Source organism: Protomyctophum bolini, assembly GCF_963924005.1.
Source record: "Protomyctophum bolini genome assembly, chromosome: 19".
In the NCBI taxonomy this organism is placed as follows: Eukaryota; Metazoa; Chordata; class Actinopteri; order Myctophiformes; family Myctophidae; genus Protomyctophum; species Protomyctophum bolini.
The window spans coordinates 8273859-8291947 of NC_137880.1; the positions used below are offsets into that span (position 1 = coordinate 8273859).

Consider the following 18089-nt stretch of genomic DNA (forward strand, 5'->3'; position numbering starts at 1 on the left):
ACACTTTCACGTCACTTTTTCCACGATTCTTCAAAAACGGCAGACCTACAAGCTCGAGCTATGAGCTTGTAGATCTGCTATTTTTCATACGCACGACATAATGCTTTAAAGGGGTTCCCGGGCCCAAAATGGGTTAATATCTACGGTGAAATAATCACTCCTCGACTATCATCTGCCAGACAGAGTTATAGTAGCCCAACAACCCCCTTTGCATCCAGCAGCCAAACCCAGTAGTCACTTTTTGAGTGGCGCCACACGCCGGAAGCCACCTTCTAACAGAAATAGCGGTGTGGTGAAAACTGCCTTTCTGACAGGAATCCGATTCATGCATTTCTGATACAGAAATACAGCGTGATAAAAATAGCGATAAGTACAGTACAGTATGTCGGATGTTACTACTACCCCCCCCCCCTGTCCCTATAACCAGGGAAGCCACAGGTGTCTAAAGACTTGACTTTAAATCGGCCCCAAAAAAATAAGTTGATAAATAAATGGTGGCGCGAGTGGGATTCAATACCAGGAGGTGATTTTTTGGTTGTGGAGTAGTGAGGCTCTCCTGGCTTTCTATAAAACACACACACACACACACACACACACACACACACACACGGGGGGCATATACGATATGCATCAGGATGCATGGGCTTTATGCTGGCGTGTATCGACGCTTACACATCTATACGCAACGCTGCCTGGCACGCAAACCGACTATGAAATCACCGCCACAGACGCCAGCAGAGAGAAGACCATGCGGTTTAGTTCCTGAGGAATGGAAATACTCCCAGATTGGCCACGCGCAAACACGCACGCACACGCACGCACACACACACACACACGCACACACACACACACACACACACACACACACACGCACACGCACACGCACACGCACACACACACACACACACTCTCACGCCACATCAAAGGACGTGCTCACCGAGACCGTTTCAAGGAAGTCAGGATCAATCACCACTACATACAAGAAAAAAATCCATTACTCTCGAGACACAGCTGTACATTTTCCAAGTCGTCACACCCCCCCCCCCCCCCCCCCACACACCCCCCCCCCAGCTACAAACGATTGATTGTTTCTGGGACCGAAATGGACCCGTAAAGTTCTGCAAACTCAGGAGTGTGTACACAAACAAAGTCCATTTTGCACTCTCTGAGTTATGGCGAGTCCGTCCCGTGGCCGTAGTAATGCATATAAAACCGCGTGTGTCCTTGAAATAAAAAATAACAATATAAAATAATAATTGAGATATGGCCACGACCTGGACAAATAACGGCAGAGAGAGGAGAGAGAGTGTGTGTGTGGGGGGGGCAGAGACAAGGTCTGAAGACAATGTCTTCGCATCTTAGAGTAGGTTCTAAAGTAGGTCTTTGGGGTGTCACTCAAAAAAGAAAAACAAAACAAAAGGAGAAAGGCCATGTCCTTTCCGTCAGTATGAAAATATACCGCCGCGCAGACTGACACCGACTGCAAAAGGGGGGGGGCACTTCATTCACAGCGGGCGGACCGTCGCTGTTGGCGGTCAACCTGACCACCGTCCGGGGGAACATCAAAGCCGTGTGGTTTTTTTTTTCATTTTTCATGGAACTGCAGGACGTTCTTCTTCGTCTACGACTGGCTGTAGGAGTTGTTCTGGTTCCCGTTGGAGCTCTGGTCGTTCTCACTGGAAAAGGGGACGAGAGCAAAGACACGACGACACAGGAGGAGACCGGTCGGGGGTTAGAGCCGTCGCCGTTACGCAATTAACCCATTTGCGGGGCGGGAACCCCTTTTTGGTGTTAGCATTATGCTATGCTTTAGCTATCGAAAAATAGCAGATCTACAAGCTCGTAGCGCGCCACTCGTCTGCTATTTTTGAAAAATGGAAGAACGACCGACATACTGTAGAAACATAGCTTTTTCAGAAAACTGTCATGGATGAAGAAGATATTTTTAGAATCTGATCTCAGGTCAGAATGGGTTAATGAAGTTGACGGGTCAATCTTTGGGGCAGCAGCGGCTCAGGGGTAAAGTGTCCGGTAGAGTGGCTGGAATTGAACCGCGAGATTCCCACTCTCCCAGTTTCTATGATCTCAAGTGTCCTTGAGCCAGACGCTAGGGCACTTCTAGTCATTTTTACTAGTTGAAAAAAAAAAAATAATAATAATAATACAAATAATTTTCTTATCAACTAGTCAACTAATTGCTTAATGCCCAACCAGACGCTGAAGCCCTAATTGCTCAACCCTCAGCCATGGAACCAGGAAATCACGTGACGAGTTTCTTTGCCAACACCCAGCTGAAAGGCACTTTAATCATCAATCGTAGAGGACATAACCTTTATGTGACTACTTAAAAGCTAAGAAAGAAAAAAAAACGACAAACAACTGGGTATACTTGGCGAATTAAATAATGATTTAGTCAGGGCCACTGAATGAGTTTTAATTAACCCATTGGCGCCTGGTGCAACGTATACGTTGTTCTACCCTTGATGCCGGCGCTCTCTCTGTGTCTCATCAGCTATTGCTATACATGTAGCAACATAACTATTTAAAAAAAAATCATCCGAATTTGAAGGTTTTCAGAAACCTTAGGTCAGGCCCTAGAAGGCGTTCCCAGATTCGGCCTCAGGCATCAATGGGTTAAACGTGTGTACCTGTTAGGAGGGGGCTTGGGTTTGGGCATCTTGTTGAGCACGCCGGCCATCTCCTTCCTGTCGTCAAAGTTCTTCCACTGGTCGTACAGCTTCAGGATCACACGGATGATCTCCAGGATCTATAGTGAACACAACACAACTCACAGTCCAGGCAGTCCAACCCATTCTGACCTGAGATCAGATTCTAAAAAAATGTCTTCTACATCCTGACAGTTTTCCATTCTGACCTGAGATCAGATTATAAAAAAAATTCTTCTATGTCAGTCGCTCTTCGATTTTTCAAAAAAATAGCAGACCTACAAGCTCGTAGCACACCACTCGGTGGCACGCTATGAGCTTGTAGATCTGCTATTTTTCAATAGCTAAAGCACGACAATGTGGCGGGTGTCTCTTTCAGAGAGAGCGTTTTAACTCAAACCTTTGCTTCTGGGTGGTCACCGGAACAACGTATTTTCAGATGGGGTTCTGCGGCCAAATACATATATTTTTTGGGGGTCCTCGACATGATAATGTTTAGAGAACGACTGGCATAGAAACAAGACAACTTCCTTTCCCCCCCCCTCAATAAAAACCTTCTCGTATAGCCTGTAGCTTTTATTGAGATAAAACCGGTTCGAGGGGGAAAAGGAAGTCGCCGCCAGCCTGTTGTTCCTGCCCGTCGACTACACAAAACAACACTACAACGTGACGTAACGAGATCATCCGCTCCCCGACAGGATCGTATACGCCTAAATGAAATGGTGCCCCCCAGGCTAGGACATGGGTAATGGCAGCAGGAACGCCCCACTAGGAAGACGTATACTTTCTTTCAGACACGAGAGAGCCCACGAGTGAAGAAAAGGAAGCTCGGTTCTTCCATTAAAATGGCGGAATCGTCGGGGGAAGTATCGGGTATTAGCCCATTCTGACCTGGCACCCATTTTGGTGTTAGCATCATGTTATGCTTTAGCTATTGAAAAATAGCAGATCTACAAGCTCATATCGCGCCACCGAGTGGCGCGATACGAGCTTGTAGGTCTGCTATTTTTGAAAAATTCGAAGAACGACTGACATTTTTAGAATCTGATCTCAGGTCAGAATGGGTTCATCAGACCAGTGTGTGTCCAGTGGAAACCTCGTGTGAATCTGATCTCAGGTCAGAATGGGTTAGTAGATCTCCTGACAGCGGCGCGTGACGTAAACGAAAAAGGCTTACCTTGTCCATGTCGACGGAGAGCTCCGAGAACCACTGCCTGGCGTCCTTCTGCTGCACCACGCAGGCTACGTGGAGACACGCTGCGGCACAAGAGAAGACACTGGCGTTATAGCATTACGCTAGGCTTTAGCTATCGAAGAATAGCCAGACCTACAAGCTCGTAGCGCGCCACTCGTCTGCTTTTTTTTTTTTTTTTTTTTTTTTAACTGTCGGGATGTAGAAGACATTTTTTTATTTTTTTTAGAGAATCTGATCTCGGGGTCAAAACGGGGTTTCATTTTTTATCTTTAATTTTCTTCTTAACACATTTAGTACCGGAACTGCATCAAAATAAAGGCGCTGCTTGCGCCAGAGTAATCGCCAGAGTAGTGATCGCTTCTATTTTGAAAGCCATGAACCGGAAATACTTTCTTAAAAAAGTTGACTGACAAAGTGCCATCACAATCTCCGATCATCTTAATATATTTATATACGCTTCAAAAAGAGTTCATATTTTGCGGGAGAGACGGATGAGGAGCAGAAACGCAGCGCCAGCATATCGATCCATTCATCACCACGGAGAGCGCCCTGGATGAGGAGATACGAGTATTACGAGTCATTCTTTCCGCCGCGCTAACATGGGAGTCAATGACAAGCTAATAGTTTCACAGAGTGTTAGCATACGGCAAGCGAAAAGCGAAATGCCAAAAAAAAAATATATATTATTCTGAATATTATAATCTCGCCCCGCGTCGTTTGGACGTCGCTAGGACGTCCACAGACGTCTAAGGCACCTCTCGGTTCCAATCCTTATGACGTTTCAGGACGTATTATGTACAAAATGTGTTAACCTATGGTGGTAATCTTATCGTGAATATTGAGAATTTTCCAGTCCAATCCGTGACCGAAAGTGTGTTTTTTCCTGCTGTAAAAAAAGCATACAGTATATATATATGGGGGCCTACTGTACTGTGTGGCCTGGATATCGTTGGAGTGGAAGTGCACGTCGGGGGACAGATAGATCTTACCCAGAGCGATCATGAAGGGTGGATAGAGCAGACACAGGTCCGTCCGGTAGGTGTCGTTCACTATCCGCCTGTTGGAGGAGGAGACACACAGCCATCAGCGTGGGTATAGATGACTTTTCATTTTAGTATTTAACCCGTTTAAAACCTCACCTTTCTATAATCGGCGGTTCTCACTATTTCATGTCAAGGATCCCAAAAAATCATTATGCAGTTGTTCCAGGGACCCCCCCCACCCCCACCCCCAGAAGCAAAGATTTGAGTTAAAAATGTTCGCTCTGAAACAATACATATTCAGAGATTTACGCCACGTTTTCACGATTTAAAAGAAATAGCAGACCTACAAGCTCGTAAGCGCGCGAGCTTGTCGATCAGCTGTTTTTCCAACAGCTAAAGCACAACACAATGCCTAAAAGACCAAAAGGGGTTCCCGGCCCGCCCCCAAAAATGGGTTAAGATGACACTAAAAAACTGTGAAGTGAAGTGAAAATCCTAAAACATCCATAATTATACAACAGGCGCAGTGCAACAATGTGTCCAGCAGAGGGCAATGTGACTCCACACATAAACTTTGTTCTCACACACACACACTTTGTACACCCTTAACCATTGATACTGTTCTCAAACTTTTCGGGGCGCAAACAAAATAATCATAATGAACTGGCAACCCCCCCTTTTCATTGAAATGAATAGCTTGGGGGGCGGGGCTGTAGCTCGGTTCCACCCACTATCCTTTTATACCTCTTTGCAACCCCCCCCCCCCCCCCCCCCCCACCCTGACAAACACTGGGTATTGTGGGCATTACTTGATTTAGTTTGACTCGGTTCCACAGACAAATTACACATTAGTTCACAACGCCCCGCACAGGGACAAATTGTTTCCCCCCCCCTCCCAATAAATTGTTGTTTTCGCTGGTACTTCTATTTACAGATTGATAATAAACACTTGCTTTGGCCAGGGGAGGGCGGTGTCGGAACAGTGTCTTGACTGTCTTCAGAGTCATCACAATTTACAATTTACAATTTAGGCATTTAGCAGACGCTCTTAATCCAGAGCGACTTACATTAAGCAAGAACCAAAAGCATGGGGAATACATCACATAAAAACATTTATCATGAAACATGCGTAAGCTAAGAAAGTAACAGGGGAATATCTATAATGAAACTATACATATAAGCTATACATCTATACTACTATGATATACATTATGTACTATGACGTGCTATGACTACATACAATGCACTTATGCTGTTTACATAACATGCTATAAGTCTGTATCAAATGCTATCTAAGTCTACAGAATTGCTATCTAAGGGGGTGGGGTAAGTGCTATGGGCCATGATGGAGTCTGAAAAGGTGGGTTTTCAAACTACGGCGGAAGATTGGGAGTGATGCTGCAGTTCTGACTGCAATGGGAAGTGCATTCCACAGTTTTGGAGCCAGAAGGGAGAAGAGTTTGGGACGTGCACAGGCAGCTGCAGGCTGCTGGTTACTGCTGTACTGCTGACACTTTTAGAGGAATAATTATTGGCTCCTTAAAAAGAGCCGTCGTTCGTCCCTGGCCGCGGACCTCGGCTATTCTCCTCTTCCTTACCTTATATTTGCCAATTTTGCTAATTTGGTATGGGGAAAAAAAGAAGCCCTTAAGGGTCATTAAGTTGTAACTTTAGAAAATGTTTACCGTTGTGTGAGAAAACGATGTCGCACATTAAGCCAATCGTCTGCGGACAACCCCAAAATAGTTTGGCGACGGCCAGTTTGGGAACCGCTGCTCCATTTCATACAAAGAGGCCATTGCCTGGCCCTGCATCGATAATTGCCAAATACATTTTTGATTAAATTTGATTGGGGGGGGGGGGGGGGGGGGGTTCCAGACCCCCAGGAACGGTAGAGAAATGGCAGTTAATAATGACCGTGTGGCGGTCCCTCTACTGCACTGTACTGGCACACCCGAAAGCATCGTATATACAGTTCATACGTGCGTGTGTGTGTTAGGTTGCGCACAGGTGGTGAAAAACAACCATGCTGTTTTCGTGCTCATACCCAGACACCCACCCAGCCACCCACACACACACACACATACACACCAAGGTTATAATAGTTAAATAAAACTATATATATAATCCTTTTCAATTCATTAGATTAATTTCCTCATTTCTCCAACATGTTTTACGGCAGGTTTTCAGCACCGTACGGCAGCATGTAGCCACGCCAACCCTAACCCACAAATAAACCAAAGTACGACAAGTAGTACAAGTAAAACTAAGCATTTTCACCAAAATAAAAAACGAAATAAAAACTAGCAAACCCTGCTCTACAAACTAACTAAAACTAACTGAATTAGAAAAAAAATATGTCAAAACTAACTAAAACTAAACTATAATGGGAAAAAAACAAAACTATTATAACCTTGCCACACACACACACACATATCTCCGTAAGGGAGTGGGTGCACCGCTCAAAAAAAGAGCGAGAGATGAGCATGCGTACCAGATCTCAGGTCAAAATGCGTTAAAGAACCACCATTCTCTCTGTGCGTTAGAATCTGATCTCAGGTCAGAACGTACCAGGCGAGGGGCAGCAGCATGTCCTCCTGGCCCATGTCCTGGACGTACTGCAGCAGAGGTCTGTAGGGGTGGTAGACGATGAGGCAGCAGTCCTGCAGGGGAATGACACAGACCTGAGATCAGATTCTAAAAAAAAATCTTATACGTCCAGACAGTTTTCCATTCCTGACCCGAGATCAGATTCTAAAAATGTCTTCTTCTTCTGCGTCCCTACGAGCGTGTAGGTCTGCTATTTTCGGACTCAGACCGTGTTCACTCACCATCAACTCTAGCAGGTAGAACTCACACTCCAATATCTGTTGTCAGGAAGAGAGAGCAGAGCAGTTAAGATCATACCATCATACAGTATATACACGTTACACTTCTGTCTGTTTTATTTATAACTCATTTAAACAGTGATTATACATTAACCCATTCTGACCTGAGATCAGATTCATACGAGGTTTCCACTAGGACACACACTGGTCTGATTAACCCATTCTGACCTGAGATCAGATTAAAAAAATGTCAGCCGTTCTTCGATTTTTCAAAAAATAGCAGACCTACAAGCTCGTAGCGCGCCACGAGTGGCGCGCTATGAGCTTGTAGATCTGCTATTTTTCAATAGCTAAAGCATAACATGATGCTGACACCAAAACGGGTTCCCGGTCAGAATGGGTTAAAGCCATCCATCCAATTTCCTTCACTCTTAAAAAAAAAAAAACGTTGAAAATAGCCGTGTTTTCCGGGACCAGGCGCAAATCAGCGTGCAGATCTAAACCAATAAAAAAAAAAAAAGTTTTGTGGGTGGGTGACACGGGCGCAAATAAAGAACTCGGTCAAACCAATGTAGGAACGTCGCAGCGTGTCATGCATGTCAGGACAGTGGGATTGAAACGCATGTCCACGTATGACAGGATGAGGTGGCTATAAAAAGAGAGTACTCTCAAATTATTTTCCCCAGGAATAAAACAAATGAACTTTTCCCAAATGGTCTCTGGGGGACCGATGACTTCACTTGGGGAGCATATTATCAAAAAAAAGAAAAAAATAATATATATAAAGTGTTTGAGGCAGAGTCATCATCACCACACCACCCTTCCCTCTCTATAATTGGGCACAATTGGGCTGTATAGCGTCACATCATTCTGCTAATTTATCCTCGGTGGTGTGAGCCCGTCCCTCCCCCGTTCCACAGTCCAGTGAGTCCCACTATTAATAATCATTTACACAGATCTGGACAGGACAGCCCCCCCTCCGGGGAAGTCGCGGCAACTCGATAAATACGTCGCCCGGTCGGCGAGAAGCAATTAACGTGACGAGGAATGTGCGGGGCGACGACAATGAGCGCACGCATGTACGTGCGCACGCGCGCGTGCGTGCGCTGCGCGCGGCGGCGGCATCAGCCACTATCAAAGCCAGTCGGAGCAGTATACGAATCATGCACAAAGTGCATTATAGAGATCACACAAATGGTCTATTTATTTTTAAAAAAATGTGATATCGTGATACACTATGGCCCCTTTTCCACCGGTTGGTTCCCAATGGGAACCGGTTCAGTTCCTTTTGGTTTTTAAGTCCATGAGCCAGAGCTCCAAAATTGAAACGTTAATTATGAATTAAACGAATTGAAGACAATGATTTATTACGTATTTATTTACTTGTATCGATCCTGTAAACAATTTTATATAGGGTATAGTTTGCCCACCAATTTTGGAGCTCTGGGCTCATCATGGACTAAAAACCAAAAAGAACTGAACCGGTTCCCATTGGGAAGCACCAACCGGTGGAAAAGCGAAATAAAAATGAAATGAAAATCTCTCCCAGAGCGGCGGGGGGAGTTTCGACGCACGAGTGTGAACGTTGGCTGTGGAATGTGACAAACGTGGGCTGACTAGCGACACAAGGACACCGGGCCCACGCACACACGCACGCGGGGCGGCCCTGTTGTTTGTTGTGACATGCAGAAGTGTGCCAGTGGTGGCACGGCCGTGCGAGGACACACATCTACGCAGAGGAAGCAGCCAAACAAACAGAGCCAGAGTGTTTATTGCTCACACGGAGAGAGAGAGAGAGAGAGAGAGAGAGAGAGTTTGGAAGACGGAACAATAGAATAATGGAGCCAGATTGAAATTGATTCTCAAAATTGCTTATAATTTCAAGGACCCACAGTTGTATTTCCGCATCAGGCGAAGGACCCCCATTCAACCCATTTTGGGGCGCGAACCTCTTTTAGCTTTATGTTATGATTTAGCTATTGAAAAATAGCAGATCTACAAGGCTCATGGTGCGGCACCGAGTGCCGCGCTACGAGCTTGTAGTTCTGCTATTTTAGAAAAGTCGTGGAAATGTGGCGCAAATCTTTTAATATATATTCTTTCGGCGTGTTTTTAACTCAAATCTTTGCTTCTGGGGGGGGGGGGTCCCTGGAACAACATATTTTCAGATGGGGGTCGGCGGCCAATTACATATATTTTTGGGCGTCCTTGACATGGAATATTGAGAACCACTGATACAGAAACATGAGGTTTTTCGGAAAACTGTCTCGGGTCAAAATGGTTAGCCCATGTTGGACGGGAACCCCTTTTGGTGTTTTTAAGCATTATGTTATGCTACAGCTATTGAAAAATAGCAGATCTACAAGCTCATAGTGCATCACAGAGTGGCACGCTACGAGCTTGTAGGTCTGCTATTTTTGAAAAGTCGTGAAAATGTGCCTCAAATCTTTGAATATATATTATTACAGAGTGAACATTTTAGCTTCTGGGAGCTCCCTGGAACAACATATTGGGGGGCGGAGGCATATTACATATAATTTCCGGGGTCCTTGACATGAAATATTGAGCACCACTGATACAGAAAACTGTCATGATTTTGAAGCCTAAATGGGCTAAATAAGCAAATAGTTTCCCTGAGCTTCTGGTGGGTGTGGTGGTGTGGTTATGGAATATGCAGCACAGCACTGGATTAGCTTTTTTTCTTTTTTAATATACTTACATGATTCATTCGGTACGGGAACTCCTTTGGGAAGGCGTACGAAAACCTGGTTTTCACTGCGTGTTAAGAACAAAAGAGAAAAGAAACATTGGATCATGCGCGCTCTGTTGAATCCCAATCACATGGATGCGATTCAGGAGCAGTGAGCTGTACTCATGTAGTCACGTCACGTCCGAGTTAGGGGTTTGTACCGGGTCCGATCAAGTGGTCAGAGAAATATGGGCCGATCGCGTCATTTTCAAATGTCCGGGGGAATCGGATCGGGAGCTACGAAATAAATCTTGATCGGGACATTCCGTAGTATCAATATTATAATCCATATCGTGATATTGGACTGGATATTGCCCGTGTGGTTTTGGATATTGTAGCCTACTAATTGTGACATTGTGGCATAAGTGTTCTATGAAAAAAAAATATGATTATCGGATTGGGGAAAATCTGCATCGCAGATCACATGATCGGACCGGGTGCAATAAAACATGATCGTCGTTACGTACATACAGATGTCGCCGCTGAGATCAGCCTAGTGTTGGACACAACTCCAAATTCCTGCAAGAAAAATAAAAGGTTTACACACACAGTCACACACACACACACACACACACACACACACACACACACACACACACACACACACACAATATTATCAAACATCGGCCAAATTGTCAAGCATTACCTAAGAAAGAGAAAAATAATAACCGTTGCAATCTATGGAACCAAGTCCAACAAAATGTAATGCCTCAACTCCTATAATTCCAAGTGCTTGCCTTGTCAGGGTCTGGAGGACGAGGTGTCCGATTTATATTGAACCCATTCTGACCCGAGATCAGATTCTAAAAAGGTTCTTCTACATCCTGACCGTTTTCTGAAAAAGCCGTGTTTCTATGTCAGTCGTTCTTCGATTTTTTTCAAAAACAGCAGACCTACAAGCTCGTAGCGCGCCACTCGGTGGCGCGCTATGAGCTTGTAGATCTGCTATTTTTCAATAGCTAAATCATAGCATAATGCTAACACCAAGAGGGGCCCAATGTGTAATCGAGTCGCCTCACCTCAACTTTGGAGGCCAGGAATACGCAGGTTGGAGCCATGAGAACAGGGTCTATACTCTTCAGTGAGTACCTGGAGGGGAAAAAGAGAAAAAAAACAACACCTGACATCAATGAAGACAAATCAGTTCAGCGTTAAAGGACCACTTCACCACTTTTCAACCCATCTTCATATAATAGGTCCTCACTAATAACCATGAAAAGAAATGGTGCCATTTTTTTCTACTCGGGTCTGTGTCTCCATAGGAGGGCTGTGGGCAGTTCAGAAACCGTCTTCCAGTGACATCATCGATGGGGGACACAAGCTAATAGAAACGGCAGGCTTTCTAGTCCTGAAAAGTTGCAATGCGAAAATGGAAGCCATCGTTCTCACGATAATGAAAATCTAAATATTTGTTTAAAAAAAAACATCTGCCTAATGATGATGTCACTGGAAGACGGTTTCTAAACTGCCCAAAGCCGTCCTATGAGACAGACTGAGTAGGAAAAAAATCGTGGCATTTTTTCATGATTATTAGCGAGGACCTATTATATGAAGATAGGTTGAAAAGTGGTCCTTTAACTCATTCACTATCAAGGCAGTAGCTCGCACGGCTCCAACTACTCTCAAACTCTGAGTATTTTTACCGTTGGGCGAGTGACTTTACAGAAACAACCAGCACTCACTGAACTCTCGTTTTAACTAAGCATCATTTAGCTATTGACAAAAAGCAGATCTACAAGCTCGTAGCGCGCCACCGAGTGGCGCGCTACGAGCTTGTAGGTCCGCTTTTTTTTCCTTCTTTTTAATCGAAGAACGACTGACATAATGGGTTAACCCATTCTGACCCGAGATCAAATTCTAAAAAGGTCTTCTACATGCCGACAGTTTTCTGAAAAAGCTATGTTTCTATGTCAGTCGAAAGATAGCAGACCTACAAGCTCGTAGACCTATAGAGCTTGTAGATCTGCTATTTTGAACGCAGCATAAGGGCGCAGTCACACGGGACTCTTTTTTTTATCCTGCCGTTTTTGTGACCCATCTTTTTTGGCCAATTGGCCCAAAGTTCAGCACAACAAACATGGCCATACCGTACCTGGCATAGAAGCGTTTGAAGTAGACGGTTGCCGTGGCGATGACCTGCTGCCGCAGCTTCAGGTGTTCGCCCAGGGCCTGGATGACTGTAACGGTAATAATAATATTATGAAGGACTGAAAACTTTATTTCAGACACAATATGGAAAAAACATGACAGTAAATACAAAACAACAACACAGAGATATAGCCTATGTATCGGGCTATTTTCCACTCCAGGCAGTCCTTGTCAATTAAAAAGAAACGTATAAACATTTGCCTCCAGTGTTTCCAGAAACATGAGGAGTAGACTGCGTCACTCTGTGTGGTCCCTGTTGAGGCTATAATTAATACATTCTTTGATTCCCTCAGTCTACTCATGAATCCAAACCAGGGGGGGCAGTCAGACAGAGTTTTTGTGAAGCCACTAAGGAAATGAAAGTTCATATAATGGCCTGTTGTGGCGCTATCATTGGGCTCAAAAAAACCCATAGCCCCATAGAAGTCCATGTATTTTGGCCCAACTTCACCTAGACTGTATTACCGTAATAAACATAGTCATGAATACTTTTCGCTTCCAGTCACTAGTTTAAAGTCTCATTTCTAATGTCATAATATTCTTTTTGGAAAATGATGGCCGCATTTATAAAAAAAAATACCATAAAGTCGCGCATGTTCTGAGGGGCGTGGCTACCGTTACAGTTCATGAACGGGATCCCCCACCCACTCGAGTCAAAATAAAAACCAACGAAGAAGAAGGGGGGAAGTCCCGCCTCGTTGTCTGGGCCAGCCAATGGTCAAACTGGGCTCAAACGGATCTTGAAAGATGGCGACTTACAGTGCAAGGGATTTCAGGCTTCATTTTACGTTCATGTTAGACCCGGGGAACGCTTTGTCCATATTTTTTACAGTCTATGATCCAAACATAAAACTCCTCAGTGCAGCATGAAAGGTATGGGTACATTACTGGTCACAAACATTTCATTTTAAGGATTTTTCAAAAATAGCAGACCTACAAGTTCATAGCACGCCACTCGGTGGCGCGCTATGAGCGGATAGATCTGCTATTTTTCAATAGCTAAATTATAACATAATGTTTAAAACACCAAAAGGGGTTCCGGCTTTCCCGCCCAAAATGGGTTAATTCCTCATACAAAGATGCCACTGCCTGGCCCTGTATCTCAAACGGTCAAATAAATATTTGATTAAGGAATTAAATCTTTTTATGTTAAGACATTGAGGGATGTTAAGATTCTCAGATAAATCAACTCACCGGTTAAATCGATCGATAAGGTTAGCAGCAATGATTAACACCATTCTGGACGGGAACCCCTTTTGGTGTTTTAAGTTAACTAAGCATTATGCTATACTTGAGCTAGTGAAAAATAGCAGATCTACAAGCTCATAGCGCGCCACCGAGTGGCGCGCTACAAGCTTGTAGGTCTGCTATTTTTGAAAAATCGTAAAAATGCGGCAACAAATCTTGGAATATATATTCTTTCAGAGCGAACTTTAAAAAAAAAAGAAAAATTACGCCAGGCCTAAATGGGTTACATTCCCATCCCCATACTGTACGTATAACAGTGTAAAATAATATGATGTTGGTACCGTTGGCGAAGAAGATCTGGATCTTCCAGTACTCCTCCTCCGACAGGAATTTGAGGTCCTTCTGTCGTTCTTTCATCAGGTCCTGCTTGTCCAGAACCCACTGCAGACTGCAAGAGACATGACACATTCATGCTTTTACTTTGGAATTTCAGGCCATAATGTCCGCTAGATCTCGTCCTCACCGCCGCACGTCTCAATATTTGCCATTGACAATCAACGGAGAAAGTATGTCAATTAACCCATTCTGACCTGAGATCAGATTCATACGAGGTTTCCACTGGACACACACTGGTCTGATTAACCCATTCTGACCTGAGATCAGATTGTAAAAATGTCAGTTGTTCTTCGATTTTTCAAAAATAGCAGACCTACAAGCTCGTAGCGCGCCACCGAGTGGCGCGCTACGAGCTTGTAGATCTGCTATTTTTCAATAGCTAAAGCATAACATGATGCCAACACCAAAATGGGTTCCCGTTCAGAATGGGTTAAGTTCCGCTAAATGTGACATGAAACGAAACATCAAAACATTAAACGCCATTGACATTGGAGGGAAAGTCCACGTCATATGCAGGCGAGCCAAAACAGGTGGGAGCGCTTGGCCAATAAGGGCGCGCTCAAGCACTTGGCCAGAAAATAGCAAAGCTCTAGCGATTGGCCAGTATGAGATAATGACGTACGATGACAGGAGCGCCCCTCACTTCAACACAGGTGTTATTTTTATGAAACACTTTTCAGATAGAAAAGGGGATAATTCCAGCTTGCCTTGCAGCTGCAATGTTGGTGTTGGCGAGTACATACAATCAGATCAGACTTTTCCGTTTGGATGAATGGGCCGTCAATGGCTGGTGGTGCAACTCTAGAATAAACTCATTATAAAAAAAATATAAAAAATCTCATATTGCAAATTGTGGCTAGGTTTCAATATGACTAAATTAAATGAATTAAAGCTAGAATGCAAAATATGTATTATGTACAACCCACTGCTGCAGCATTCAAACCAGAGTAGGTGTTCTACCCCAGTGGTGCTCACAAGGGTCCATTTCCTTCCATTTGTACACTCTCTCTCTCAGTCTAGTTACAGCCAACAGTTACAGTCACATATTTGATGGCTGGAACCCCCTCAAGTACCCCTGGCAGTTCCCACTTTGAGAACCAATGTCCTACGCAACACCAGGGTCTAAATGTCAGGGTTTTTTGATTGATTGAAATATTTATTAACCGTTTGCACTGCAGAATTACAGTACATTTCAAGCACAAACTCAATACAAAGACTGTTAACTGTGACCCAAATAAGCATTACACTTGTTTACAACAGGGTCCACTTTGTTCAATTCATCAAGACATTTATAGAGACGTACAAATAGACGCTTCTATATAGTTAAAGAACAGAACAGGAATTCATCATAAAGGAAGAAAAAGGGAAAAGAAACATATACAGTGAGGGGAAAGGGGGGGGGGGCGGTGGGGGGGGGGATTCAGCACCACCTCCAACCACTGCATTACCATGATAACAGAATACAGATCGGATACAATACTAATGTATTGTTTGATCTGTGTCACTTTATAGCTTATAACCAAAAAATACTGTGCAAATGTGTGCAAATCTTTGAACATATATTCAGTCAGAGCGAACGTTTTTAAATCAAATATTTGCTTCTGGGGGGTTCCTGGAACAACACATTTTCAGATGGGGGTCAGCGGCCAGTTCAATATATTTTTTGGGGTCCTTGACATGAAATAGTTTGAGAACCACTGATATAGAAACATAGGTGTTTCAGAAAACTGTCTCTGACTGTCTCTTTGCAGAATCTGGTCTCAGGTCTCAATGGGTTAACATAGCCCAAAAGTTGAACTCTCAAATTTGGGGCTAGGGTTAACACTGAATATTTTAAGGGCAGCAAAACCTTTGGATTATTTAAGTATCTACTCAGACAAAAACAAAGAAACTGGATGAGAATGTTGATCTACTTGTAATCAACGGAAGTGCAGTCAAGATTCAATATGAATACTTTATGTCACTGACTTAATATGGGGTCCAGGGACCCCAAACAATCCTCGAAGGGGTTCCAGGGGGTCCCCAGAAAAGTTGAATCATTTAAGTTTCAGCTATTAAAAAATAGCTGATCTCACAACACAAGCCTATCGCATCGCGCGACGGGTTGTAGGCTGGTAGATCAGCTATTTTCGAGAAAAAAATGAAGACAATCCTCTCTCTCTTGTGGGGGGTCCCTGGCTGGAATCTAATCTTTTCAACTGGGGGTCCACTGCCAAATACACATCATTGGGCGATTCTTTATGTTGGAGTTCCAATTAAAAGATTACATTTGATGACTTTTATGTCCCATAATGATACGGAGCGGAGCGGCGGTAGGCCTCAAAATAGAGCCTCAAAACAGAAGATCTTTATGAAATAAAGTCCTGATCCGTCCGTGTTCAGGTCTGTACTCACTAGTGGGAGCTCTGCCAGAAGTTCCCTGCCATGTCGTGTTGGTTGAGGTAGAAGAGGACGAGGAATAACGAAGATAATTCACTGATAAAGAAGAGGATTTCCAAGAGAAAAGTAAAATAATCACTAGCGAGTGCGACGCGCTAAACGTACCGGGCAGAACAGCGAAAGCGGCATAATGGTTCCACTTCCTCCCGAAACGTCCGTTCCGCTACTTCGACTACTATAGTACTGAAATAAACTGATAGGCCTGCCTGCCGCCTATACATATCAGTTTATTTCAGTTTATTTATATTTATAGTGCAAAAGCACCACCTGTGCACTTCACAACAATACACAGCAAAAATCAGAAAATACAATAACACAATAACAAGCATAATACGATGTGTCAATAGTAGGCTACACATGGATGACATAAGTACCATAATGTTAGGACACAGTTAAAAATGCGTTCAGAAAATCTATTAAAATAGCATAGGCTATAGGGTTTTGAAACCACGAGGAAACCACGGTGGGTTTTAAGTCTAGATTTAAAAATGTCTAGTGAGTTGGCATCTCTTACTGTTTGTGGGAGAGCATTCCAGAGACGATGTGTGAATGCTCTGCCCCCCAACCGTTATTTTATTGTGGTGTGTGACTGTGAGTTTTCCAGTATCTTCATATCTTGGGATCGTAGAGGTCGTGGGAGGATGTATGCTTTTATTAGGCAGTCCATTTAGGGCTTTAAAGGTCAGGAGGAGCACCTTGAAATGGGCTCTGGCCTGTATGGGTACTAACCAGTGTACATCTATGAGTGTGGGTTTTATATGATCGAATTTCCCTTTCCTTGTTAGTAGGCTTACTCTGGCTGCAGCATTTTGGACAAGTCTAAGGCCTTTTGTTGTTTTATATGCATATAGGCTACCACGTAGGCTATACCACCTCCACTTACTTTCTGTACATTATTATTATTATTAATAATAATAATAATAATTATTATTATTATTATTATTATTATATAACGAAACAACATAGGGAATACCGGTATAAACTAGAATCCATCCATCGCTTTCAAATATTTGAATGGTTCCACTTCCTCCCAAAAGTATTAGCTGTGCCTTGAGGGGCATGCAGGCCAAATGTGCCATTGATGTAGATTCATATTTATATAATCTAACATTGCATATTGATGTTTTAAATTCAGCGAACGGAAGCTGGATGGGGAGGCAGCATTTTTACAATTTGTTACACATTTATACAGTTTTTGTATTGAGTTGTGCTTGAAATGTAATTCTGCAAACTGTTAATACATAGGCCTATTCATGTCCATACCTATATGGAGGGTCACATGGCTCCATATTCATACTGATTTATAGTGGTTTGGTGGGTCTGAGGCAGCTGGGTATGAAGTCACAAAATGTGAAACAAATTAAGATTATAGCTCTGATCACTGCCTATATGTCACGCCTGCAAGCTTGGCCAATCAAATGCCAAATTTGTAAAAAAAAAATCATGACATCTGTTGGCTTAATGTCTAATGTCTACCCACCTGCCAATTTTAAGAAA

General features: G+C 43.5%; 1 protein-coding gene across 1 annotated transcript; it reads right to left on the minus strand.

The window, feature by feature from the left end:
- Positions 1–1146: 1146 nt before the first annotated feature.
- On the minus strand, positions 1147–16681 carry ccnc (cyclin C). The gene is made up of 12 exons (XM_080790338.1): positions 16548–16681; positions 14099–14205; positions 12514–12598; positions 11441–11510; positions 10889–10940; positions 10392–10447; positions 7676–7711; positions 7416–7507; positions 4851–4918; positions 3844–3923; positions 2649–2767; positions 1147–1676 (listed from the first exon to the last, which is right to left on the minus strand). Exons 1-12 carry the CDS (start codon positions 16577–16579, stop codon positions 1622–1624), a joined length of 852 nt encoding a protein of 283 aa, XP_080646464.1. The 5' UTR covers positions 16580–16681; the 3' UTR covers positions 1147–1621.
- Between the last annotated feature and the right edge of the window lie 1408 nt (positions 16682–18089).

What these genes read in the sequence shown, in the direction of transcription:
- ccnc (XM_080790338.1), bottom strand. Translation starts at nt 16,579, where the DNA reads ATGGCAGGGAACTTCTGGCAGAGCTCCCACTA. An exon ending in ATGCTGCTGCCCCTCGCCTG is followed by an intron (nt 4,919 to 7,415) that starts GTACGTTCTGAC and finishes CTCCTCCAACAG; the next exon opens with GCGGATAGTGAACGACACCT. An exon ending in ACCCTTCATGATCGCTCTGG is followed by an intron (nt 3,924 to 4,850) that starts GTAAGATCTATC and finishes CTTGTGCCGCAG; the next exon opens with CGTGTCTCCACGTAGCCTGC.